This window comes from Danio rerio, chromosome 8, assembly GCF_049306965.1.
Source record: "Danio rerio strain Tuebingen ecotype United States chromosome 8, GRCz12tu, whole genome shotgun sequence".
Lineage (NCBI taxonomy): Eukaryota > Metazoa > Chordata > Actinopteri > Cypriniformes > Danionidae > Danio > Danio rerio.
In genome coordinates this window covers 23,887,247-23,914,671 of record NC_133183.1, presented here as the reverse complement: position 1 = coordinate 23,914,671, position 27,425 = coordinate 23,887,247, and the positions used below count along the sequence as shown (strand labels likewise).

General features: G+C 34.3%; 1 protein-coding gene across 8 annotated transcripts in view; it reads left to right on the top strand.

The window, feature by feature from the left end:
* Nucleotides 1–27,425, top strand: part of nphp4 (nephronophthisis 4) — a 296,460-nt gene that overhangs the window by 257,194 nt on the left and 11,841 nt on the right. For 4 of the 8 annotated variants that reach the window (XM_068223140.2, XM_068223139.2, XM_068223138.2 and 1 more), the window contains exons 18-25: nucleotides 737–868; nucleotides 4,173–4,369; nucleotides 7,782–8,008; nucleotides 15,077–15,266; nucleotides 18,338–18,421; nucleotides 21,858–22,017; nucleotides 22,135–22,199; nucleotides 22,773–22,858. In XM_068223140.2, the coding sequence (XP_068079241.2) occupies nucleotides 737–868; nucleotides 4,173–4,369; nucleotides 7,782–8,008; nucleotides 15,077–15,266; nucleotides 18,338–18,421; nucleotides 21,858–22,017; nucleotides 22,135–22,199; nucleotides 22,773–22,858 (1,141 nt within the window). The remainder of the gene's footprint in view (nucleotides 1–736; nucleotides 869–4,172; nucleotides 4,370–7,781; nucleotides 8,009–15,076; nucleotides 15,267–18,337; nucleotides 18,422–21,857; nucleotides 22,018–22,134; nucleotides 22,200–22,772; nucleotides 22,859–27,425) is intronic. The other 4 variants (XM_073910322.1, XM_073910321.1, XM_073910320.1 and 1 more) reach the window with 1 other exon arrangement.

The window sequence follows — 27,425 nt, the reverse complement described above, 5'->3', positions numbered from 1 at the left end:
ACGGGAACTCAAGGGATTGGGACTAAACAGCTGTGTAGCTTTAAGAAAACCACTTATCGCTGAGGTTAATCAGAAAAAAGGCTTGAGTTTACCTGGAAGCATGATTGGATTTTGGAGCAGTGGAAGAAGGGCATGTAGCCCGATGAGTCCAGATTTAACCTGTTCCAGTGATGGGCACATTAGGGTAAGAAGAGAGACAGACGAAGTGATGCATCGATCATGCCTAGTACCTACCATACAAGCCTATGGATTCTGCAGTTGGTCAGGTTCACGCTTGGCATCTTTATGCGCACAAGAGGTCAGCTGACTACCTGAATATACTGAAAGAACATTATCCATCAAAAGTTTTCTTCCCTGATAACACAGCCATTATACAAGATTCTAGGTGCTTAGTTTGAGAAAGGGAGGTTTAGAGAGCATATTTTTTCCACATGGATTGACCACCACAGAGTCCAGATCTTAACCCTGTTAAGAGTTTGTAGGGAATGTGCTGGAGAAGACTTTGCAGAGCGGTCTGAATCTCCAATAATCAATACAAGATCTTGGCGAAACATTTAATGCAACAGTGGATGGGAATAAATGTTGTGACATTATCTGATCACACATTCACGCTTTCAAAAGTAATGCCATGTATAAACGTGGAACATGTTTTGTCACAATCTCTGTAGAATACGTAAGCTACATCATGCAACCTGCCTGAAATAAAACTAATCTCTTACATTCCTCTTTCTGACAGGTGGCAGTGTGTGGAATACTCAGAGTTCTCCAGCTGTTCCTCCGTCGTTCTCTCATGTTCTCCAGCCCAACGATGGCCCTCAGGGTTTAGCAGAAGGAAGAGTGTCTGCTTTAACACTCCTCCAGCTTAACGGTACGCCACATCATCTCTCTGACGCAGCAGAGCTTGACTTCACATCCGCAGAACTCAAAAGCTCTGCACTTCTCCAGCTCTGGAGACTTTACAAAACTACATCATGTGGGATTTGCTGATAATTCCAGAAGAGGATTTAGCCGAGCATTTCCTTATCTAGTTGTAGTGGCCAGTTTTTATTTTCTTCCCTTTTCAGTATCATCGCTTCTTTCTAATGACAGTTTTGTTCAGATTAGTCTTTTGTCTAAGGAACACAGTGTTATGACATGGAAATGCAGTATGTAAAAGCATCATGAGAAGTCAATATTAGTCTTTTCATTACCTTATTGTGTAAGACATTAATCCTTAGGCTTGAAACATGATAAAGGTCACAGAATAGTATGTGGGTGATTTCTATCCATAAACTTTTTATATACTTAATGTGTAATCTTGCTATTCTGGTGGAAACAAACCTGTTCAGCATTTAAATGCTGTGCTCTTACAGTGAATGTGTTTTAACTATCCTGTTCTAGGAGATTGTTCCTCTGCCATGATAGAAGTTAAAACAACAGAAAAAAAATCACAAAATATAAATGTATGCTTAGGTATGTACCTTGCAGCGCTTCTGAGAATGCAACATGTATTTGCATGACATTATGCTATGCATTCAGACACATTTCAGAATGCAGCGACGTGTGAAATCAATCTTGCATAGCTAGAAGCCTTTGCATTCATGTAGAGATGTACAGCAGCGATTTTACACTGGTGAGCTGTGACCCCAATGCTCACTTAAACATCACTTAATTATTATTCAGTTAATTACTTTAAAGGACGACACAGTGGCTCAATGGTTAGCACTGTCACCTCACAGCAAGAAGGTCGCTGGTTCATGTCCCGGCTGGGTCAGTTGGCATTTCTGTGTGGAGTTTGCATGTTCTTCCTGAGTTTGCGTGGGTTTCCTCCAGGTACTCCTGTTTCCTCCCCAAATCCAAAGACATGCGCTATAGGTGAATTGGGTAAGCTAAATTGTCCGTGGTGTATGTGTGTGAAAGAGAGTGTAAGGGTGTTTCCCAGTTTTGGGTTGCAGCTGGAAGTGCATTTACTACGTGAAGCCCCATTCAGATCACACAATTTTTATTGTCGGTTAAGAAAATAACTGTGTCAAATTATTGGAATCTTAATAAAATCATGATCTATTGTGGGTAACGAATGTGCCAGACTAAACGTTTCTTCATAATCAGTCATACCGTGACGTTTGCAAGTGTTATTTCCCAGCACAGTTACAAGTGTTGCTACATGTATAACTATATTTTTTTTTATCTCAATTTAAATTTTTTAAATCTTATTTCAATCTCAATAAACACTGATGCTTGCAGACAACTAATAACTACATTATTTAAGGGCATTATTAACGACATGGATAGGATCAAACTTATAATTCGTTTTTAATATAAGATATTTTCTTTGAAATCTACATTTTTATTTTCCTGAAATGGGTTTCTTATTAAACAGTCTCTTGCCTGAACTTGCCGTGAGTGAGACAGAGAAAATGAAAACACATAAGCAGCAGCAAGGAAAAATCAGATGCTCAAGACATAATCTTTAAAATAATGACATACAGTATCAGAAAATGTGCAAATATATAACTGAGTTTTGTGATAAAATCGCAGTGAAGCATCCTTCAAATCCCAATTTTTTTAAGTAGTGGAGGGGCACAATCAAAAATATAATTTGTATAATTTTCTTGGATTGTAAAATGACTTTCATTTGCTATAATGTTTTACTTAATTTTAATGTGTCTTTTGTTGGTCAGTTATCTAAAAACAATAATAGCGAAAAACATTTGAGGTAATGCACTTCAAAACAAGTCCGATATGCACCAAAACACGAATTTCTGTGAGATAGTGTTGGTTTGTTAAATAAAATAATAATTTAGTCTAAATAAAATTAAAACAAAATATTTACAGTTTTAGAGAAGCCTATATTAAACTGTTTTCACTATTAATTACAACAGTAAAAGCTTTTACAATGTATTCGCAGCACTAAACGTTCCCAGATTACCTCGGAAGCACAAACTCTGTTGCAAGGATGAGAAAACTCAGAAACACATTGGGAGAATGAAGATGTCTGCATATTTGTGCCAGTCTGTCAGATAAAATTGCTATCAACCTCTTAATATTTGAGATAATCTGACCTTATTCACCCATGACCCACCCATAAGTAAATATGCAGCCTATTTTTTGATTGCCTGACCGGCGCATTAACAGCAGCACCCGCTGAGATAACCAAGAAATGATGTGCTCCTATTGCACACTGTCACCCATGTGACGGAACTCATCGTGAAGAGCGAGAAAAAATGTAAACATGCTAGACTTTCTGTGATGGTGTCTTGAGGCAATACAGGCATGCCACATTACACAAGAAGAAACGATTGAATCTTGTGTCACGATGCCCATTTGTCATTTACGAATCCCCATGACACCCTACATGAAGAAAATTGTACCGAAATTTTGACAAATTTGTGTGATCTGACCGGGGCTTAAAACATATGCTGAAAAAGTTGGTGGTTAATTCCGCTGTGGCGACCCTTGATTAATAAAGGAACTAAGCCGAAGAGAATATGAATGATATATGCAAACTAAAGCAAACCTGCAGAATGTATAGAGTTTCATTTTGCTTAAAACGTGAGCATGTGTGTGTGTGTGTTTCAGCATCCATCCTGGTTTATCTGTACACTAAAGACCCATCAGCCTGTGACTGTGGCAGACATAAGTGCCACATGATGTCACGTCCTGCAAAGATAAGTGAGACAAAGCCAGTGAAAAATCACACCGTGGCTCCCGCATGTCTCAGGGCCACGAGAGGGCATTTACAGGAGGGACTGTGTGTATGTCATTGATGAGATGGAGATAAAGAGAGAGCTTCAACATACTCTTATTCATCACAAAGAGGCCTATTGTCTCTAGTCTCTATTCCTCAGTCTCTCACTTTCCGTAGGAAGGAATACAATGGGAATTTAGGTTTTAAAAAAAAAAACACTTAGACCCAGTGTCTTTTGATCCTCTGTCGTTCTGTCTTCATTGGCGTAAAATCACAGGATTACGTTAGTTGCAAGGTTGAATCGCGTTGAAGCGTGAATCTCAGAGCAGGTAAATCTGAAAGCTGCTCTCGTTGGGTGGGAGTGAAAACTGGAAAAGACAAAGATGGATCTGGGGCCAAATGGAGGTTGAAAAGTGGCCCCCGAGGAAGTGAGAAAAGAAGCATGTGTGTCTTGCAGGGCGAAAGCTGTTGTTTATATGCATGTGTATGTGTGTGTGTGTTGCAGCGAGCAATGCCAGACGAGCCCGTCGGTTGCCAGAAATCAACAGTGAACTGGCCAGACTCTTGCAAAGCAGCATGAGGGAAGTGGGCGGAGCCGAAGAGAAGGAAGTGCGCCAGAGGAAGATTGACAGAATGGCAGCTGTCCGTCAACACGAGGAGCAGAAAGACGAGCCCCCTTTTCAGGACTACACAAACGTCACGGTAAGAAAGAAGGACATCTTTCTATCGAGCTCCATTGAATATCTGTCTGTCTCTGCAGGAGCTGAGTGACGTTCTCTACTGCTGCCCACCACGTGGTCTTGACATTCACTCCAAAGTCAATAGGGATAGTTCACTCAAGAAATCAGTCATTTACTCGCTGTCGTGACATTTCACAACCATTAGACCTTTTTTCTTTCAGGCATGAGTCATCCGAGACGTTTTTATGAACTTTATCGCTTGATTCTTTGAAAAGATTGGAAATCTCTTTTAGATCTAGTGTCTGGGTATGTGTAGTGTGTAATAATAACAATCAATGTTGTGCTCGTTCCTTTAAAAGAGTTATTCAGAGTTCATACGGTCATAAAAAACCTGGAAAAGTCATGGAATTCTGACATGACATTTTCCAGGCCTGGTAAAGTTTTGGAAAAACAGAAAAACCCACAAAGTTTTGGAAAAATTATGGAAAACAAATATCTGTTTTCTTGAATATAGGTTACAGTGTTTCCTCTGTGATGTTTTCCAGCTGTGGCAGCAGGCCTTTTGCACAGATGTACCAACTACCTATGGCTTTATTTCAATAATAAATGTTTAGCATGTTTATGTAGTGAGTATTTCTCCAACATTTATTAGATTTACTAGAAGTATTTATGAATGTCTCCAGTTGACCTACAGAGTGGCATTAATGCGTCCTGAAGTAAAGTGAAACGGCTATAAACTCCAGCAAGATAAAGTCTTTGTTTGTTGTATGCAGAATCACAGACCTTTATCTGTAAATAATGTATAATTATGGAAAATGTGTTCATCATAACTGAAAGCTATACGATGTGTTTGCTGTCCTCCTGTCAGTCAGCATGTCACCTCAAAGGGTTAAACAAACAACGCACAGCACTACTATGGTTACAGAAAAGTTCACGGTCATAATTCACTTACCTTTTAATACATTTTGGTGCGATTATAACCTGCTATTTAAAAAAAAAAGTCAATGTTTTGATTGAGAAGCTTTAATGTAGCCGTGGCGGGATGAATTTTGGTATGGCGTCCTGCCATGGAAGAATAAATGTAGCGGAAACCTTGGGTTAGTTGTCTTGACTTCCATTCTGTCCTTGGCCCATTACATACTCTCACATTTTTAGTTTGGTGTAATCGTTGTCTAAATCATTTTTACTTAGATATAAACATAAATTGAAACTAAATAGACTGCTGCGTGTTTTATGTAATGCTGTAATAAATTTGAACATGCATTGTTTTTCTTTTACCATGCATATGTAGACATTGCATGAAGCATTAGGTCATGAAAATTTACTTCTTGGAAAAATCATGGAAAGTCATGGAATTTTTGTAGTAAAAATGTGCATGAACCCTGGTTATTAGTTATAGTTACTAGTTACTTCTCACAAATAGTACCTAAGTTAGTAACTGAGTTACATAATTATAAAAGTAAATAATTACAGAGGAAGTATTTATTGCGTTACTTTAAAAAAATCTAATTTGTCAAATGACTTTTAAAATAAATATTAAAAAATATTATATTAAACATTATAGACTAATCTAGACTATTTTAATGTGGTTATGGGACAATGTGAAAGACAATGGCAGCATGTTCTAATCTATATATCTAGATATTATTTTGTTTCATTTTGTCTGAGTAATAAGTAAGCCCACACGGAATCTGCCCAAGCAGAATTCAGCAGATTTTAGACAGATTTTTCACAGAATTCCGCAGATTTTTAGCCCATGATTAATTCTGTTTATTTACTTGAATAAATGTGTAAATCTGAATTTATTCAGTTTTTATTCAGTAATTTATTACTTTTTATTTTTATATATTAAGGTTTTAGTTATGATACTCCGCTGGATACTCCCAAAATAATTTTGCAGAAATCTGCAGATTTTTACCAAAATTCTCAGCTGAAATAGCAAAAAACGTCCGCAGATTCCGTCTGCCCCTGTGTTTGCGGTGGAGAAAAGTTAATTTGTTTATTTGCTTTGACGTCATGGCTTCGTCTCCTCCTTTAGTAGCAGAGCTCACGTTATCACCTGCATAGCCACTTATTTAGTGGTGGCATGTGACAACCTGAGGTGCTTCATTAGACTAGAATTACTCGTCACAGATGCAGAGACTCTTCAGAGACTTTTTTCCTGGACATAAGTTCCAGGATACATAAGAATTCCTGTCTTTTACCTCAAGGAGGGAAAAATATTGCTTATATTTATAGCTTGCAAAGATTACCTTTGAACTTGTTGGATTTGCCATCGTTCTGACGCCTGGTGGTTGGTGTGTGAACACCAGCACTATTCTGCCTCTGATTGGCAAAAGATGGAAAGATGGAATCTAAGCCATTCATCACATTCTCAGACAAACTAATCATCATCAGTGGTTTATGTGTCCCGCTTCATCCCTGAACACACACACACACCCCAGAGAAAGAGAGTTCATGGCTGCCAGAGATGCTGCTGGCATGAAAACTGCTTCAGTGTTCTCAATTATTGTAAAGAACATTTTTTATTTTATTTTCAGTAACAGTAGCGACGTTGTAACAGGGAACAGGAAACAGTAATTCAATTGATTAAAAGTATCGCTGTTAGTACTGCCGTTTATTTATGATGCCGTTATTCCCATCGCTGCTAATAATAATAAATGTATATTCATAATTACTTTAATCACAAACAAATCCTTTAAGAACTTGATTTTATGAACTTATTTAAAAGGTGCAGCTAAAAAGAGTTATTTGTTTACAAATTTTATATTATAAAGGTTTATTACTTATATGTTTTTAAAATATAAGTTATGTAAATCATGTAATCTTTCATGAATTTTCCTCATTCCAAGAAAAAAAAACACCCATCACAAATCTGAAATCTCTTCGATATATGCAGAGCACTAGAGCATTATTAGTGAATAATGAGTAAAGGGTTCATCTATTCCCCCCAGTAAAGACATTGTAGCCAAATATAGCACAGTGGTCATTTGAAACACTGTGTGGTACTTCTATTTTTGTATTTTAAAGCTTGACATCCACAGTCCAATTCCACCTCTGTTATATGGAAATGAATGCCCGTGATATTCTTCAGAAATGTAACTTTTATAGAAGTAATATGGGTGTCAATCATGTGTTAGGAGGATTCAAATATTATAAACATGAATATATATTTTTTTGCATGGTGATCTATTGTGTTCTGTTTAAAGCATGAGCTTCATTTCAGCTCCGAAGAGGAAACAGCTAAAATTGAGCTGCATTATTCACCAGTTCCTCCCACTCTGTGGGAATGATGAAATCGAACCTAAATTCTCTCTTTCTTTCACTCCACAGCCTGGCATGGTCTTTCCAGGCTTCAGGCACATCACTGTTATTAGTCTCTGTGTCTTTCTGGTACAGTTTCAACCTAAGTTTCTTTGGATACTTTCTTTCAGAGTCACCGGGCGGATCGAGTGCAGCATTCGCGAGACCTGCGTGTGATTGAGGCCTATCGTGAGCGCTGTAAAACACAGGAGATCACCAACATGCTCTCTCAGGCCATCACCACCAAACACACACTCTATGCCACCCTTGGTACGGCAGAGTTCTTCGAATTTGTGCTCAAGAACCCATTCAATGTTCCTCAGACAGTCACCATTGAATGTGATGACCCAGAGCTCAGGTGAGAAATATACTTTTGTTTGCTGTAAACTTTTCTGGCCAAGAATTCAAATAACACAAAGACATCTCTTTTCTTACAAGCTGTGTGAGCCTGTCATGTTTTTATCCATGTGAGTATTCTTGTAGATAAATAATGGTGCAAGGCCTTTGACTGATTGAACAGTATTAGAGCAACGGTCTGGCAGATTTTCTTTTTTCAGGCTGGTTGTATTGTCGATATTGTGCTCAAAATAAAATGCTGAATCTACTGTCAAAGCAGGTCACTCTTACTGCTCACCTTAAGTGAAGTGAGCATCTAGAGGCTGCCTGCGGACTTTAAAGGCAAACAGAATAATATGACTTGTTGTTGCTTTTTGTTGCCACACATCAGTGGGATTTGAACCATAAACAGGGTCCCCATGAGTCATCAACTTTCTGGAATATCAGGGAATTTTAAAAGGTGTATTTCAGTAAGTAAAGGAATTATTATTTACTCTTGGAGTGTTGGAATATTAGGAAATTTAGTTATTGTTAGTTTAAATTTAACTTTCCATTTATCAAAATGTAATTTTTTTGGACCACATTTTTTTTTGTTGTTGTTTCACATCCATTATGGTTTAGCTAGTTTTCAACTCCTTTTATTTCTCATTAAACTCATCAACTGGCAGTCGTTTAAATCAAATGTAAATCATCAGTATCTGTTGATTAAAGCTAACATGTCAGGATAATATACAATTTAAGAGCTTTGAATTAACAATATCAAAGTTTGGAAAAGTACAGTAGATGTCAGAGAAGCTAAGCATAAAGTTTGTAAAACTACCGTTAAGCCATCACACAAACAGTAGTTTTAATAAAAGTTCATTTTAAAAGCTGAGGTAAATTACTGTATCTATTGTTGTTCTCATAATGACTATTAATGTCATGCAAAAGGATTTTCAAACCAAACCTTTTGATGAAACCAAAACCACAACTTTGTAGTATTATGTTATTATTTATTTTTATTATTCTATTTTAATAATATATTATTAATATAGAAGCACAACAGCCATCTGTTTTTCCATTCATTAAATTTCATGTAAATTTGGCATTTTAATCAGTGAAATCAGGGAAATTGATATTTGGCGCCCTGGATATATGAATTAATATCAAATATCAATCAATGAATTAATATATATATATATATATATATATATATATATATATATATATGTATATATATATATATATATATATATATACACACACACACACATTTTATTATTTTTTTGCTGCTTTTATTACTATTACCATTAATATATATATATATATAATGAAGCACAATGAAGCAATTTACACAACTATATATATATATATATATATATATATATATATATATATATATATATATATATATAAAGAAATTACTCCAAACTCTTGACCGGTAGTGTATGTGCCGAAAAATGTAGTTACAGTATCCATAACTAAAAGATACAGTACTCAGAACTACTACTACAGAAATCCCAATTAATATTAATATGCACATACAGTAGAAAGCCTATTCTTTAATCACTCACAGCAGGCCCAACATCCAATCCATGCTCAAATAAATCCTTTGCCTCTGGCATTATGGCCCAGGAGAAAAAAAAATTATACACAGATCAATGCTCACTTCACGTGTGAACAGCCTAGTCTGAAATGAACATCTGGATGACTGAGTTTTCCTCGGCAGGGCGTTTCAGGGCCCAAGTGCTTCCCGGGGGGGGTGGAAAACAACACTAAATAACTAATCAATTCCTCCGATCAGCCTTATTTTAATTGCTGCATGATTTTAAACATCCATCCAGATTTCCTTGAGTAAAGCTCTAGACATCCAATCCATGATTATATCACATGGAATATGAGTTTTTCGCAGGCCACAGGCTGAGTCCACACACACCATATTGATAAACACGAGCCAAGAAAGTAAGAGAGAAACTAGAGGAAGAGGTGGAATACATTGCAGTATTAACACCCCTGCGTCTCTCAGCCTTTAATTAGAAAAGACATTAGTAGTCTAAACTACACACACACACATACATACACACACTATGATTATGGACTGAATACACACACTTTAAAAGTTCTAGGAATGACAACCAAATTTAAACAGAGAAGCAGATCCCAAAATTATTATTCTGCATGTGTACAAAAACACAATTCAATCCTGAAATTGCAATGATAACCGTAGCATTGTTCTGCGTCTTATGCAATAGATTTAATCTGTTTTTGACTAAAGTAATATTACAGTGATGAGAGACTTGTTATGCTTGTTGATTTTAACTAAAGCAGTGCGGACAGAAGTGTTGTGTTTTGATTAAGTTTGGCATATTCTTGAAGTGTTGCCATGTCCACTTATTATAAATGGCACTTTTGAAGCATTGTTTGGCTTCAGTGCTTTAATTAAACAGTTATGTAAAGAGTTAATAAAGAGTTTGGGTTTACGTTTTTGGGTTGCGTGATTAATTGGAATGAAATCGAGATTGCAGTTAAAAAAAACAACAACAAAAAAACAAACAAATAAAAAGAAACACGGCTCTGTGATCAGCAGTAAAAATCCTCTGAAAGCCAGAGGGCACTCTCACATGGAAACCACAAAGAAGATACATAGGAAATCAAATAGAGCAAAGGATTTAACTTATTTTTTTATATACAGCAGGGTCCATTCAATTAGTTTGTTATAGAGGCCGGTTGTTTTTTTGCACTGCATACAAAAAAAAAAAAAAAAGATTGAGTGTTTTGTTTTTGCCTGACGTGAAATTGTGTTTGGGCTTGTTTTTTTGGGCTTGGCTCATTAAGTGATTAGTTTTGTAAAAGTAGCAATCTAGGCTCTTGAAAAACACGTCCTTGTAGTAACATTTTTACAGAATTGATCTTACATTGGTTTGTGGCGGTTTCAAATTGAAATGTCTATGCCAATGCTAACATGCTATTTTTCCAGAAACAGATGAATGTGGCCATGGCAAGTTTTTATTATGATAAAAGGCTTTTTGTGCTGGCCTTGTAGAAATGATTCTTCACTAATGGATATTCTGCCAATAATCATAAATTGTGTGAAAAGAAATTAAAGTTATTGTACGGCTTCTAGTATTAATTTCACCTAAACCCCCCAGCAGTGTGTATGTATACATTAAGAACATTTTTGGAGTTGTATTTCCAGGTGTTAATTTGGTTGTTGCTCCTGTAAATAACTGAACACTGTACATACAGAATTAAGCAATAAAAGATTAATTGATTTAGCTACAGTGTGTACCTGGCCAAATATTCCCAACCATCTCTCTGTAAAAAACATTTGCATGACGTTTGTCTTGCCAGCTTTTCATTGTGTTGAGGCATAAACCCGAAGCACTTTGTGATGTGTCATGGCAGTAACTGCAGCCGTGTGTTTGTCTGTGTGCGAATCCAAAGTGCTCATGTATACACAGAGCTGTGCCAGGGAAGCAAATACCTGAGATCTGGAGTTTGCATTTGTATATTTGTGTTGAATTGATGCTTCTCTCTTTCAGTGCAAAGGATGTTTCAGACCTGTTTGTATAACCGATGTATGCCACAAAGCAAACCTTATAAAGTCACCTTTTTCTCTCTTACTTTTACTGAAGGCATTGATACTCAGCTGAACTCTCTCATTATATATGGACAAGCTGAAGCAGCAGAGCGGCAGGTTAAAGGATATGCCAGATTTCAGCAGACGAGCACCATTCTTGCTGCCTAATTCAGTTTATCCTTACAGGTCAAGTCCTGAAGCTTGTAATCTGTTTCAGGTCTTCAATTGCTATTTTTTTTCTTTCCTTTAGATTTAAAATATTTTATGGGAATAAATGTTTTGCATTACTCATGGGATGATAACCATTTTTAAGGTATACCGCGATTTGGAAAAGTCAAGGTTTTAAATCCGCCAAAATGTTCTGCTTTACTGTTCCTTTGGTATATGTAAGATTTTTTATATATGTTTTTTTTTTTTTTTTAGTTTTTATTTGTTTGTTTGTTTTTTAGGACAACAGTTTCTCCAGCAGAAATGTGGAGCTTTAAATTGTAAAGAAATCTGTTTTTGAAACTAATGAAGAAAGCAGAAGTCAATTATTCATTTCAATTATTTAGCCTGACATGTTTACTGTTTCAAAACATTTTATAAGTTTCTCTAAATAAAATATATCGTGTTCAAAGGGGAAAAAGTTTATGTTGCTTTCCCAGAAATTAAAAAAGAAATTAATTTAGAGCAGTAATCACAATACAGTGAAACCGTGATATTTTTGTCCTAGGTTATCATACTGTCAGAATCTTATACTGGCCCATGGCTATTCAGCATACAGCATTGCCAGTGCTTTAATGGACTAGATTAGACTTTAAAAGAGTAACACAAAGAACATAAGAACAAAATACCCGAAGTTTGGAGTCAGTATGTTTTTTTTTCTTTCCTTTTTATTTATTCATTCATTTATTTATTTATTGAACATACTTTTATTTAGCAAGAACACATTAAACTGATCAAAAGGGACTGTAATGACATTTATAATACTGTTTTTATGAACTGTTGCCACAAATTCTTCATAAATATTAAGTATCACTTCTCTGGTAATAAGGTATTTTTATTAAGAACTAAATCTGGTTAAAAGAAGGATCACATGAAACTGAACATTGAAGTAACGATTGCTGGAAATCAATCAACCCTACAGGGATTTTTCAATTTAATAAATGAATATTCAAATATATCATTAAAATATATTAAAGTGAAAAATGGTTTAAGATTATAATAACAGTTTACTGGTTTAAAAAAAGGGAAAGGCAATCAAGAATCTTTTTATTTTTTCAATCTTTCAAGGTGATCCCTGAATGAATGAAGATACAAATGCTGAGTTTAGACTGCATGATTTTAGCCCTGATTTTGACTTGCCGACAGGTTTTGAGAAATCACAGACAATAACACACTATGAACTATCAAAGGCGCTATCTGAGAGAATCGCAGAGAGAGATATTTGGAATGCTAAATATCTGGACATGTCAGCAATTCAAGTCATGCCGTGTGAGTGTAAAATGTGTTCTGATTGACAATAACATTGGCAATCACCTACAGCCTATGAGAGAGCAGCATAATATGAGTATCTGCAGGCCAGCGGGAGGATGGGGGAGAAGTTAACAGTCTATTTAAACCCAAGAAATGGAGAAAGAAGCTAGTGTAAATTTGGCAAGAGCAACCGTGTCTGTTTGACGTGTCATCTGAGCAATACCACAACCGGATCAAAAAAAAAAATTGAGGAAATTGCTAACTCTCTTCAAAGGCAATAAGTACATTTTCTACATCACTAAAGGCTTCTTTTCTTATTATGTAGTTAATCACAAAAGATATACTACGTAACTCTGCATTGTTTCCATGTCACTTCTCGTGTGTTTGGTTGAGACGTAGTTTGCAGACCGAGACAAAGCTGTCAGCGATTTTTCCTGTTCTAAAGTCTGAAACCCGCTGTCACCCCATCTGTGACATGACTAAAATCATGCAGTCTGAACTAAGCATAACCCAAAGGAAATGACTTAATAAATCTTACCAAACACAAACTTTTAAACAATAGTATACATTTTATTGCTTTCACATGCATGAATAAGTTAATATTACAGCAGCATATTGCTAAATGAATCTCTCCACCATTCGGTGATGTAGTAAATGCAGACAGGATCACAGAATCAAGCCATACAAATGGAATTATAAAGTGGGATGTCACAGTAAAACACTGTTAAACTCAACAGTCAACTTTATTAAATGAAAGGAGTGTAGTTAACTCAAAATTGACTGAAAGTTATTTCTGCTCATTTGAAGAAAGTTTTGAACTCAGTGTTGAAGGTAATAAGTTACGGACACACCTCATTGTTTTAGCTTAAATGGAGTAAGTTCACAGTACTCATATAGATAAGTTTTTTTTTTTTTTTTTTTTTTTTTTTACTTAAATGGTTTGTAATTAATTTCCTGAAATGATTTGAGTTGCCTTAACTTATAGGGTTTTACAGTACTAGAGTTTGAGTTTTCTTCATTTATTGGGCTTTACTGTACTTAAATTAGTTTGTTTACTCAAATGGATTCAGTTCACAGTACTATTTAGGATTAGTTTTTGAACTTAAATGGTTTGTTGCAATCGGTTTCCTCAAACGATTGTCTTAAATTTTGGGTTTTACAGTGTAATAATGCAAAAAAAAAAAAAAAAAAAGAAACACAAAATCCAGAAAACGAGAAATGTCTTCCAGAAAACAATATTTTGGGTAAAAAAAGTAAACAAAGAGATTTCATAGATGCATTTCTTTAACATTAGCTTTGAGCAATGATGAAAAGAGAGAGATAAACATGAAATAATATAAACCAAACATTTAGAAATTAATATGTAAACTTATCAGAGGCCTTGTTTGTTTGTCCACCTTCTGTTAGCTAGAGTGAGCTATCTCTTATATTTTAATAGAAGAAATGTCTGCCAAAATCTATTTTCTATTTAGCCCTGATAACATTTTAATTTCATTTTTTTCTCTTTATCACTTTTTTTTAACCTGCGCTTTCCATTAACCTTTTAAAAGAGCTCCATACATATGTGAGTCTATATGAAAGAAAGGGAAATGGGCTCCGCTTTTGTTCACATAAGTACACTTCACTTTGTTCCACCTGCCCGGCTCTGTGTGTTATTAAAGAAAGAATGTGATCGAATTTTCCGAGACTTGGTTTCACATCTACTGTAACGCATGCAGTACAAAAGACTTTTTACACCTCGAAATTCATATTTTTTTCCATTTATGGAGAATGATCCCTTCTTGGGGCCCGGAGGTGCTGCTTTTGATGTTTCAAATGCCCTTTTCCTTCATATATTTGTGCATGAAATTTGTCTCTATGAAACAGAAAGTAATATTTCACAGCCAGTGTGTGTTATCTTTAAAGCGTAGCCTCCAAGGAGTTTGAGTTGTGCGAGGGCTTATGTTCGACTGTATCATGCATACTCAAATACGCTCTTTTTCCATTGCCAATAAAATACTGCTGGCAAGGCAAAGAAAGTCCTCAAGCTGTTCTTTTCTTTTCCTCTCTGTTTTTCATCTCTTTATCCCTCAGTGTACTGGTGAAGAGCGAAGAGTGGAGATATTTTAAGGAGTTGACGAAGACTCTGACTCCTCTAGAGGAGGAGATGTTTCACCTGAAGGAGAAAACACTGACTCCTCAAGTTTACCTGCGGCCAAAAGAAAGCGTTCACGTTCCCTTCAAGTACCAGACCTTCGTTTGTGGTCACAGCTTTCCTCTTCAGGTAAATCTAAAACTCTTAGATACAGTATATGTTTAGTGTTCTGTTGTTTAGTTATTTTTGTCTTTTTAAAATTCACCTTTCAGCCTAAAATGTGTACAAAATGAGTTTAAAAAAATTCAGGGTTGCAGAACAAGTTGGCGGTTGACAAAATACACACAAGTCCAACCAGGTTAAGATCAGATTCAGTGGTTTTACATGACTTGATATAAACTTTTAACTTTTAAAAGAGCTTTTTAACTTTGATTAAATCTGCACTGCATCAGCATGATTCTTTTTTTTTTTAAGACTGAGAGACCTTGTTATAAATATAATGAATTTACATGCATTTACCAAGGAGATGAAATACCATTGTTTCACAGGGATGGGTTGCGACTGAAAGGGTTTAAAATGTGCTGGATAAGTTGCCAATGCATTCTGCTGCGGCGACCCTGGTATAATAAAGGGACTAAGCCGAAAAGAAAATGAATGAATGAATGAAACACTGTTGGTGCAGCAAAAGTTTAAGTAGGAATTTAAAAGAAAATTGTATTATATTAATGTTAACAGATTTCAATAGTAGGATCACAAAGGGCTCAAAAGACATCTAAAGTCTTTTTTAAGCTTTGTATATTAAAGCAAATTTAGTTGTAAATGATTAAATTTAAAGCTAAAATTGATATTGGCAGTTTTATATGGAGGAACAGGAGTGCTGGTTAGAAATAAAATAAAGAATCGAATTATCAGTTTAATAATTGAAGCATTAAAATGTGTATAAATAAACCACAATTTTTTACGAAAATTAATGGACAAATAAATAGACGTATTTATATTTATATAGCTATTTAAATTTGTTTATTTAAATTGTGCTTTGAATGTCATTTAATAAAGCAATAAAACAATGCATTTAAAATCATTTTAAATGTATAAATAAATAGACAATTTTATAAATGTTTATTTAGTTTAATTTAATCAAACTTAATCTGATTAATCAAACAATAAAATAGTACAATTAAATAGTACTAGAGTTGAAAATAAATTGAGTTAAAAAAAATCCATTGGACAGTCCACATGTGGAAGCAACCATCAGCTTTCGTCTCAAGTCCAGCTAAACCCTCTTTTGCTTGCGAATGAAACGCGTACTGTCATTGGACAGAAACAAAACCATAGCTCATTTTAGCGGTAATTTAAAAGTCAGTGAAGACCGGCACTCCTGGTCCTCCATTGATTTAAACTATTTATAAATTATAAATAATTGCAATTCACTAATGTCAATAGTTATCACCACAAATTAAGATTTATACTTTTTAAATCTTAAAACGAATTTTTAGATCGTATAGTCTTTTTTTTCAGTGGCCGCTGGTCCTTTAAATTTATTTATTTTATAGTTTTCTTCTTTAAAAAATAAAAAAAGTTTAAAAAGTTTAAAAGCTTTGAATTCAGATTTGATAGAATGCCATATGTTGGTCATGTCACAATAAACAACAATGAAAAAACAGTCTGACACACCCAATGCCTGGTATCTTTTTACAGACAGCTAAAGTTTTCCCATAGCAAGTCAATTTATGAGGTAAAAAATAATATATATTTATATAAAATACTGTGTATGAAATAACAAATTTTACAAATAAAACAAAAACAAGTAACAGAAGCACAGCACTGTTTTGCTTGATTTTTGACAAATCTTAATACAAATCAGACTTACTTAAGCTCTTCCTGAGCATGACAATTAGTTTTTTTATTGTGCTGAATAAAAAGTGTATGTATACAACTATTGTTTTTTTTTTGACATATTGTTTAAACAGGATGTCCTTGGGGTCTTGTCAATGTAGGGAAATTTAGGGCCCCTAAAAAGTCTTAAAAGCTGTTTTGCAAGGTATTCAATTGTGTATCATTTTGATTATGCAATGTATGGTTGTATTCTAAAGTTTGCCTGAATTAAATCTGTGAATATCAGGATGTTGTGTAGTTTATGAAATCAATAAAATCCTGCTAGATTTGACATTCTGCTGCTTTGTTCACTGCAGTAACCAAGGCAATACCATTATTTCTGCAGTTCTATAGGCGCCAATCTGCTGAATTAGTTTGATTTAATAGATTTTTATTTAGTATATGAATAATGTTTCAGTTTTGGATTAGTTTCTTACATTAATATTTAGTAAATACACGGCAAGTTAACATCTCACCAGTGTTTCCGGTTGAAACCTAAAGTAGATTTAAGGTCTTAAAATGTATGGAAAGAATCTTAAAAAAGGTCTTAAAAGATATAGAATTTCTCTCTTTGAGTCCTGTATATATATATATATATATATATATATATATATATATATATATATATATATATATATATATATATATATATATATCCTGTTAAAATATGTGGCTGAGAAAGAACTATTTAACATTTTTGGTGGGGTCGGAGAAAATTATGGCAGGTCAAGTAAAAACTTGTTCGACAGGACCAGGAGAAAAAATCATTAGGATTGAGCCCTCTTCATTGCAGATTCAGTGGTCTTACGTTTCATATACTGTAATTTGGACTGAAAAAGTCTTACATTTAACTTGTTCAATTTTGTAGACACCCTAATACAAAACAGCCCATGGCAGACAAAAATGTCTGGACAGGCTAGGACTGGAGTGAATCTTCTCTTCAGAATAATGAACACAAACTGTCCACTAATCTGCTGATGCTGAGAAACAACATCATCAGGAGAAAATGTGGACTGTTGGATTGCTTTTGTGTGCTCCAGTACAGTGTAATTCAACCATGAATGATGTGTCACCTCTGAGAAACTACATTTGTTTCCTCATTTCCTTTTCCCACTGATGAGACTTGGATTAGTTCACATGTTTCCGCTTTAATTGGATTTGGGTTTGTTTATAGTCTGTAGTATAACAGAGGCACCCAGAAGTGAAGGAGGGAGGTTAAAATGACTTGAAGCATCAGCAATAATGAAATGGATTAAAAACAGCCTCATGAACAGACCTGTCCAAACAATGTTTTCCCATCCCTTAATGACATTATTTCAATGGGATTGCTTCTCCTCCTGAATGCCGCACTGTTTATAATGAATGACTCCCCTGTCATATTGCAGGACTCAAAAAGCTTAAAGATTTCAAGAAGTCCACAGATGGCTCAGAAACATCTGTCCAATACAATCCAAGCCAAATCCATCAAGGTAAGAGCTTAGCACTCGCTGTACTGCTGAGCACACACAGAAACTCAGATTCTTTCTATACCACCTGATTAGTAGATTTGGAGTTGAAGAAGTAGTCGACAAAGTGAAACATGACTAAAACTGATGCAAGAGCCAAACTGATGTTGGGTATTTTTGTGCTGCTGTATGTATTTTTAGGCAAGCACTGTAAAATCCCTGCCTACTCGATTATGTTAATATTGAACTCTCCAAATGGTTTTCATAGAGGAACCTGCTCAGCTGAAACACTGAGCTGATTCTTGATCACATTGAGTTACACCATCTATAAGTTTGACCTTTTAAATCTGTGTTTGAGATTTGACTGGGAGAAATGCATTTCATTGGAGCCTGCCGTTAATGTTAGAACTGATTAATTTCAGTGTTTTATATTCATAAGTCTGTTAATGAGAAACATTGATCAACTGGCCTGTTGGTATTCATTCATTTTTCATAATCTGCAGGTGCACACAGATTTACAGGTGCAGACAAATATCCTGTTATTCTTACATGTGTTCTAACTATGATTTTTATGTGCCCTTCAAATCTGTTTAGACACTCAAATAAATATAGTAATGTGCAAATACACATTTTTTAAATATTTTTAATCACATTTTTAAAATAAAAAATGTTGAATCGTGCCTGAGCCCGATTCAGCGCACTCACTCTTCTCAAACGATTCGGGAAACGGGCCTGGGCACGGTACGGATAACATAGTGTGAGTAGGCCCTGAGTGATTGTCAACTGTGGCAGAAGTAATGAGTACAAACTTTGGGGAGTTGTAGTTCATATCGTGGCAGAATTGTAGTACAGGTGATAATGCATGTTTTCCAGTGATCTGCAAAGCCTAGCTCTCTGGTAATCTTGACATTCACATTATTAGTAATATTATGAGTATTGTTGAATTTTATATGATATTATGTTATATTAAATTATATTATATTATATTATATTATATTATATTATGTTATATTATATTATATTAAACTCATCCTAAAAAAAGGAAAAATCATCAAAGTTGACTTTTACCCTAGCCCTAGCCCTTCATTTTGACATATCTCTACATGTTTACTAGGGTTGGACGGTTTACCGGTACAATAGTAAAATCGCGATACTATAGCTTCTAAATACTGGCGGTGCCATTGTACTTTGTAAATGGTAGTTTCACCATTAACGGTCTATCTACAATACATAATGTTGCATGTGGGAAAGTCACTAAAATGCTCACATGTTTTTGCAACAATAGACCATTTAATTTGAATAGTCTGTGATGCCCTTAAAAGGTTGCAAAAAGTTGTGTAGAATTCATGCCTTTTATGGTAGCCAATTGCAGGTTTTATGATACTTCAGTTGGAACGCACATCTGAATCAGTTCATTTCTGTTCCTGTCAATATGATTTGATATGATTTGAATATGATCAATATTGTCAATATTGAATATGATATGAATTGCTTTAGATTCTTACCTGATGAGAAAAATAAAATTAAAAATGCAATTCAGGTGAAGTGATGTGCAAATATTCTTTCATTAATAAGGCAATTATGAATTCAATTCAAGTAGACCTATCATAACATATAAAATATAGTATTTCTGATCATTTTTTTATTTTATAGATTTGAGTTCTGAAATACAGTATCGCAATACTCTGAATCACGATACTTCAGCTGGTATAGCATCGTAATGTGAATTAATTGTATCGAGGACAACCCTAATGTCTACACATTTATGCATATTCCAGCTAGACGGTAAAAGTTTGTGTTAGCTCATGCAGTCTCGATCAGATGGTTAAGCCGAGTAGGAGTCTCTGTGTGCAGTTCTATAGCACTGTGCTTGATTGTGCCTTTGGGCTCTTTCTGCCATATGTAGCCCAGAGAGAGACTGATGCCTTGCAGTATTGCTGACACACACACCGCTCTTGTATCATTTTAGGTCAGTTGGGGTCAAGCATTGCTGTGCACAAACTGACATCACCTCCAGAGGAGTGTCAATGGCTTGTCTTAGGCTGTGAATCGACTGTATCTGACGCAAGACAGAGACAGAAAGAGGTTACTCTTTTAGATTGGAGATGACTCACGATACTTCATATAGCACTTCATAAAGTCAATGTGGAATGATTTCAGATAATGCTGTCGTTTATTGGTTGACTTTGAGTGTCTCTGCTGAGAAGACCAGACTAGACCATCATACTTCAATGCTTTAAAAACCAACTATGAAATTAATTCAGAATACAATAATGTTGTTATTAAGCTCAGGTCAGTTCAATGTTGATTGAGATCAGTTCAATAAGTGTGTGATGTGATAAAGTTGGTCAGTTATGAAACATAATTAGCTATAGGTATTAGGGAAGCTGTAGAGAAGACAATAGTGAGCAATGTGTTGATTCATTTCAGTTCAGTAAGGGTTGATTAATATACAATTTAATTATGAAATTAAGTCAAAAAGCATTTGAATAGTAGGGAATAGTTTTGTTAACTCAGAAAAAAAACAACCCTGAAAATGAAAAGTGTTTATCCCTGCTAAAGATGAATGTCGATTCAGTTTATTTCGATAAGTGATGTCATAACAAAACTGGTCAATTATGAAGTAAAATCAGCTAAAAGGCTCTACGCTAAAACCACATAAAGCAATTTTTTTAGTAATACAATTATCATTTAATGTTGATTCAACTTAGTTTAATGAGCATTGATGATGAAGACAAAATTTGATAATTGCGATACTCAATTTTATATTCAAAATTCAGCTAAAAACAAATATTTTTTGTTAAGTAAAATATTAATTCAGTTCAATTAAATTACAATGTTGATTTTACTAAATTTGCCTATTATTAAAAAATTCTGCTCTACAAAACGCAAGTGTGGTTTTTCAACTCAAGTCTGCTAGATGTTGATTTAGTTCAGTGTCAATATTACAAAAGTCATCGATTATTGAACAGATTTAGACAAAAGTGTCCTCCTCTGATGTAAATCAGTACAGTTTTGATTCAGATCTGTTCAGCAATATAGATATTGCTGAAAAAAAAGCTAGAAGCAGTCCCACGAATGGCAATAGTGTTGTTATTCATCTTGAATTGGTTAAATGTTGATTCAGTTTGGTCAATGTTCTAAAATTTGTAAATTATGCACAAGTTTCAAATATCCATTAAAAATGAAAATATCTGATTTTAAACCATCCAGGATACGATATCCATAGATATCTATTACGAGTGCATTGTTGCACTTGCAGTTTTGTTTTCACAAACTATGGGAGAAGTCAACTTTATAGGCAGCGATAATCCATTATGTTGCTAATGTGGTTAGTATATTTGAGTTTAACTCACTGTAAATCCAGAATACTGCTTTATTTTCCAGTTTTGTCAATAGTTTTGCTTCTCCCGTTAGCATTTTGGCAGGCCATTCGAAGCTTGTTGTGCTTGTCTTCCAGGTGTTGTTTCGTGGTGAGGACAGAAAGCCTCTGGCGATCTGCCAGGTGGATGTTGAACCAACGCCACATGTGGTGGACCAGACCTTCCGCTTCTACCAGCCTGAGCTCACCTTCTTAAAGAAGGCCATTCGCCTGCCTGCAGCCTGGGACGACACAGCAGGTGCTGCTCATTACAAACATACACACACACACAAACAAACACAAGCTTCAGTGTCTGCTGTTAGTCTTGAACTAAAGACCTCATTTGTGCTCTGTCTCTTTTTGCACTTGCTCACAGATGGATCTGCCAGCCTCCATGTGCACTGCAGTGACCCCAATGTCATCTGCCACACCACCAACCTGGTGAGCCAATCACGACACACTTCTAATAGCAGCCAGCCAATCGAAATGAGAATAAGTTGTTAATTAGAGTCTGATGCTTTCTGATGAGTCATTGTGAAGTCAGTGGTGGACAGTTACTTGTTATAGATGATTATTTATGATTATTTTTCAATTTTTAAGATTGATATTTTTAGTGTCATGTTTTTTTTTTACTTAAGTACTAGTACTTTTTTTTATTAAATATATTTATCATGAAATATAGTAAAACATCATAAAACATAATTCTATGTTGTTGTTTTTTCCCCATAAAATGCTGTTATTTCTATATTTTAACACAGGATTCTACTAGTATCTTTTCCAATGTTCAATAACGACATATGTGAAATATATATTTTTCATATGAAATTCATATTTTGGTGATAATATTTAATTTAATTTGTTCCAATAAATTATTTTTATTTTTCATAATTTTTATTTATTTATAGTTGTTCATATTCTTTGTATCTAATTTTTGTTTCAAACTTATAACTAGTTATTATTTACTGATTAAACATAATTGTTTTTAATTAATTTTTATGTGTTTTGAAACTTCAGACTCCAGGAGAACCACAGGATATTTACCTGAAAGTACCTGGAAGCCCAAGTCCACAGATTAGAAAGTTCTTCATCACCATTTTTACGTACGTACCCCACCGTTTTCACCTTCTCGCTTGTGTGTGTAGTCATAAAGTTCACCCGTCAGTTTTTTCACAGGAAAGTGAGAAGCTGTTAATTTTCACTCTTTTCGATGCACAGTGAGGTGTGTGTGTGTGTGTGTGTGTGTGTGTGTGTGTGTGTGTGTATATGTGTGTGTGTGTGTGTGTGTGTGTGTGTGTGTGTGTGTGTGTGTGAAATCCTTGTCCCTGATTAATCCCTTCATGTGTGATTAATGGCATTTGCTTAATCAGGATGTCTCATTTACTGTCTGATTGCATCAGATCATAATATTCATTTATTCATCAAAATCCACGACATCTCTGAGTTCATAATCAGTGAACATGAATAAAAACACCATTTTAGAACCTGCACATCATCCTCTCTTACTGGAACTGAAATCAATGAGACAGACAGAAATCATAGCAAAGCATATTGAAGGCCACAGTTCACTATTCTCATACTGTAATATTATCTTGATCAATAGACATTGTCAGTGTATACAAGTAAATCTTGATCAATGAATTGAATAACATACTTGATAAACAACATGCTCAAATAATTTGTTGATGTTGTTTAACTATTCCATGAATATTAATTAAATATTTATATATTTTTAGAAAATAGTTGCATGGTTTCTATTTTGAACGTTTGGTTAATATACTATAATATATTAGGGTTAGGGTTAGGCTAGTATTAAATAGGCAAGTCGTTTATTTATATAGCCCATTTCATACTCAATGGTAATTCAACATACTTTACATAAAAAAGAATAAAGGAAACAAAAAAATAAAAACAACAAAGAATGATAATTAATAAAAATAAGATAAAACAGGTTAAAATGTGTTAAAACAGAATGAAAAAGAAAAGAACAACATAATAGTGTGATCTGTCACACAAATATAATATCATAAAATAATGTCAAATAAAATAAAATATAATATTTTTCAAATATAATATCTTATAATATTTTCTAAACACTCTCCATCTTCCATTGGTCGTCATGCCACATCAAACACATCATTGGTTGATTTTTCGGCCTGGTTAAGATCCTCAAGCAGTTAAAGTACTGTAGTGTGTAGACTTTTTTTATTATTTAAATAACTTGCCATGGAGGTGCAGAGCTTTTTAACATCAGACACTTTCACAAATAATTCTTAATTGAATCTTACAAAAATGAAAATGTAGTTTGTCAGTGGAACAAATGTGTTGATGTCCATTATAATTAGCAAGCTTGTAATGGATTTAATGGTCTAAATGACTCAACAGCAGACAAGCTCATCAGACACAGTAACACGGAGCAGAAGCTTTTTTTTTTGCAATTAACATTTACCAGGAAATCCATCAACAACGACAACAGCTAATATACAGTCTAAGTAATGTTTATATGTGATATTTATACAAGATTTTATTGAATATATTAATATTTTAGACATAATATTGTCTGTATTTCCTTTTTTTCCCAACTGCCTCAAATCAACACACAGCTGTTTCATTGAATCAGTGATTCATTGAATTGTTTTTAAAGAGAGCCATTTGCCTCAGTCCTGAATGAATCAGCCATTAGAACTAATCAAATGAATTCATGAATGACTGCAAGAATAAATGACTTAAATGGTTAGCTCACCCAAAAATTAAATTATGTCTATAATTTCTCACCATTATGTTGTTCCAAACCTTGGTTGATCTTCGGTACACACATTAGGATATTTTAGATGAAATCTGATAGCTCCCTAACTATCCGTAGACAGCAATGACCTTGACTTGTTCAAAGGTCACCAAAAAACACATATAAAACAGACCATATTTATTCAATGATATATGGAATATAATGAAGCTACAAGAATACTTTTGTGCAAAAATAACAACTTTATTTAGCAATTTCTTCTTCTCAGTGTCAGCATATGGCACATGAGCAATGTGCACTCATGTATATATCAGACACTTTCTTTTGAGGTAGGGTGCTCGATTACGGGAAAAATCATAGACACAATTATTTTAGTCATAATTGTAATCACGATTATTCAAAATAATAGTTGTAGTCAGAATTATTTGCCCTCCTGTATTTTATTTATTTATTTTTTGAGAAACATTTCCCAAATTATGTTTTAACAGAGCAAATAATTTTCACAGTATTTCCTATACTATTTTTTCTTCTGGAGAAAGTCTTATTTGTTTTATTTTTGGCTAGAATAAAAGCTGTTTTAAATATTTTTAAACTTATTTTAAGGTCAAAATTAGTCCCCTTAATCCCCTAATTACCCTAATTAAGCCTTTGTATTGCACTTTAAGCTGAATGCTTGTATCCTGAAACATCTAGTAAAATACTGTGCTGTCATCATAGCAAGGATAAAATAAATAAGTTATTAGAAATGAGTTATTAAATCTATTATGTTTAGAAATGCGTTGAAAAAAAATCTTCCTTCCGTTAAGCAGAAATTAGGGGGAAAGGGCCTCTAATAATTCAGGAGGGCTAATAAATCTGATTTCAACTGTATATATAGTTATTTCTCCCTGTAAATAAGAAAAGTACAAAAAATAAATACAGTAAAATAAAAATATGAAACAAACTGAAACAAACTTTAAGCATCTTAATTGTAAGAAAAAAAATTATAGCTACAAAAGTTCTTCAGTCAAGAGCAGTAAGTGATGTTCTCCGTTTGATTAATGATAAAAACAGTCGGCAGCAGGAATATTGTGCGCTGTCACTTTAAGAGCAGTATGGTTCTGATTTATGGTTTCACTTTCACATCTCTTTGGATTCTCGACTCAATTGTTTATTACATAAATGAGGGTTTATAGGAATAATCACTAAACACTGTGTTTTGACACAAATTTGCATGTATTTGACCCTTAAAGAGCTCATATTAAGATGATTTTAGATGTGTGTGCTTTGCTCTTATCTAAGGCTGAGCGCGCACACACACAACAGCTTGCAATCTCTTTTGCACTTTTAAGAACATGATCGGTATTTACATTAATGAATGATGCGCATCCCGTGCTGCAAAAGTTACATTGCAATACATGCTTTTAGTAGTTTACACATAAAACTGAGCTTTGCAGAGCAACAAATGTGTAGAACTGGAAAAGGGCTGGTATGATGCAACAATCTTGGTTCAGGTTTTTTCATAATTATTAGAAGCCAAAATCGAAATTGAAACTGAATTTTTGAGTTAATTGCACAGCCCTAATCTAAGGTTAATGTCTGCAGCGTGATCAAGTGCACTGGCATAAAGAGCGCTCTCACCCTATACTGACATTGAGAAGAAACTCCTAAATAATGTCGTTATTTTTTTTGTAATGTCCCCACAAATGTATTCTCGTAGTTTCATAAAATTGTTAGAGGCCATTACTGTCTATGGAGGATAAGAGAGTTTTCAGATTTCATTTAAAATATCTTAATTTGCATTCAAAAAATGAACAAAGATCTCAGTGGTTTTGGAATGACTTGAGGTTGAGTAGTTAATAACTGAATTTTATTTTTTGGGTGAACAAACCCAGTAATGGGTAAGAGTTTTACCACCCATGGCACCCAACTGGCAGTTTTAGTTTTCTATTTAAATGATTAAAAAAATAAATAAATGGACTGCTCACCAACATGTTTGTTATTATGTACAGTATTTAGCCTTATGTTTTTACAAACCTACTCAACTTTATTTTACAGAGCATAACAGACGCATTGAATAATGTTGTTATCCAAATAATCAAAAAACTAGGGTAACACTTTATTTTGATGGTCCATTTCAGTATTAGTAGATTTTCTGCTTAATTGATGCTGCTTGATACTACCCCTTCAACAGATATTTAATTGACTATAAGAAACTTTGAATGTACATGTCAACTTTGACTAACCCTAACCCCAATCTAACAGTCTACTTATAATCTAATGAGAATTAGTTGCAATGTAACTTAAATTCAGCAAACGGACCATTAAAATAAAGTGTGACCAAAACAATAAATGTTTTTCAAATTATCTTCACCGAAAACACATATTTTGAAGCAGTTCTATTTATTTTGTGATAAGATACTATGTACTGGATGTTTGGAGTGTGAGTGTGTGCAGTTTATCAAATTTATAGTGAAATTCAGTTTACCTTATTTTTGCTCATGAACTGAAAAACCCATTATAAAAACCCATAGGAAAATCTTGAGGGAACCAGTGGTGAAATAGTCTTCCAGATTTTATAATCACAGCGGCAGCACTCTTGAAGTGCCATACTATGTACACATCATCTTGACAAATTAACCTACAAACCTACTTTAATGTTGATGTGAAGATTTTTAACATCAAACACTTCAGCTTTAAAGAAATAAATCTGCCTGCTTTCTTGTTGTTTCCTTTTAATCTTATGAAAATGTAGAGTTTGTCAGTGGAACAAATGCATCGGCATCCACTTAATTAGTGAGCTCGTAATGAACTTAATGGTTTAAAATGATTGAACAGCAAACAAGCTCATCAGACACACAGCAACCCATCAAAACGGAGGTTTGGGCAATTATAATAACTAGAAGATCAATCAGCCATAGTTTTTTTTTTCTTCTTCTCTTCAACAA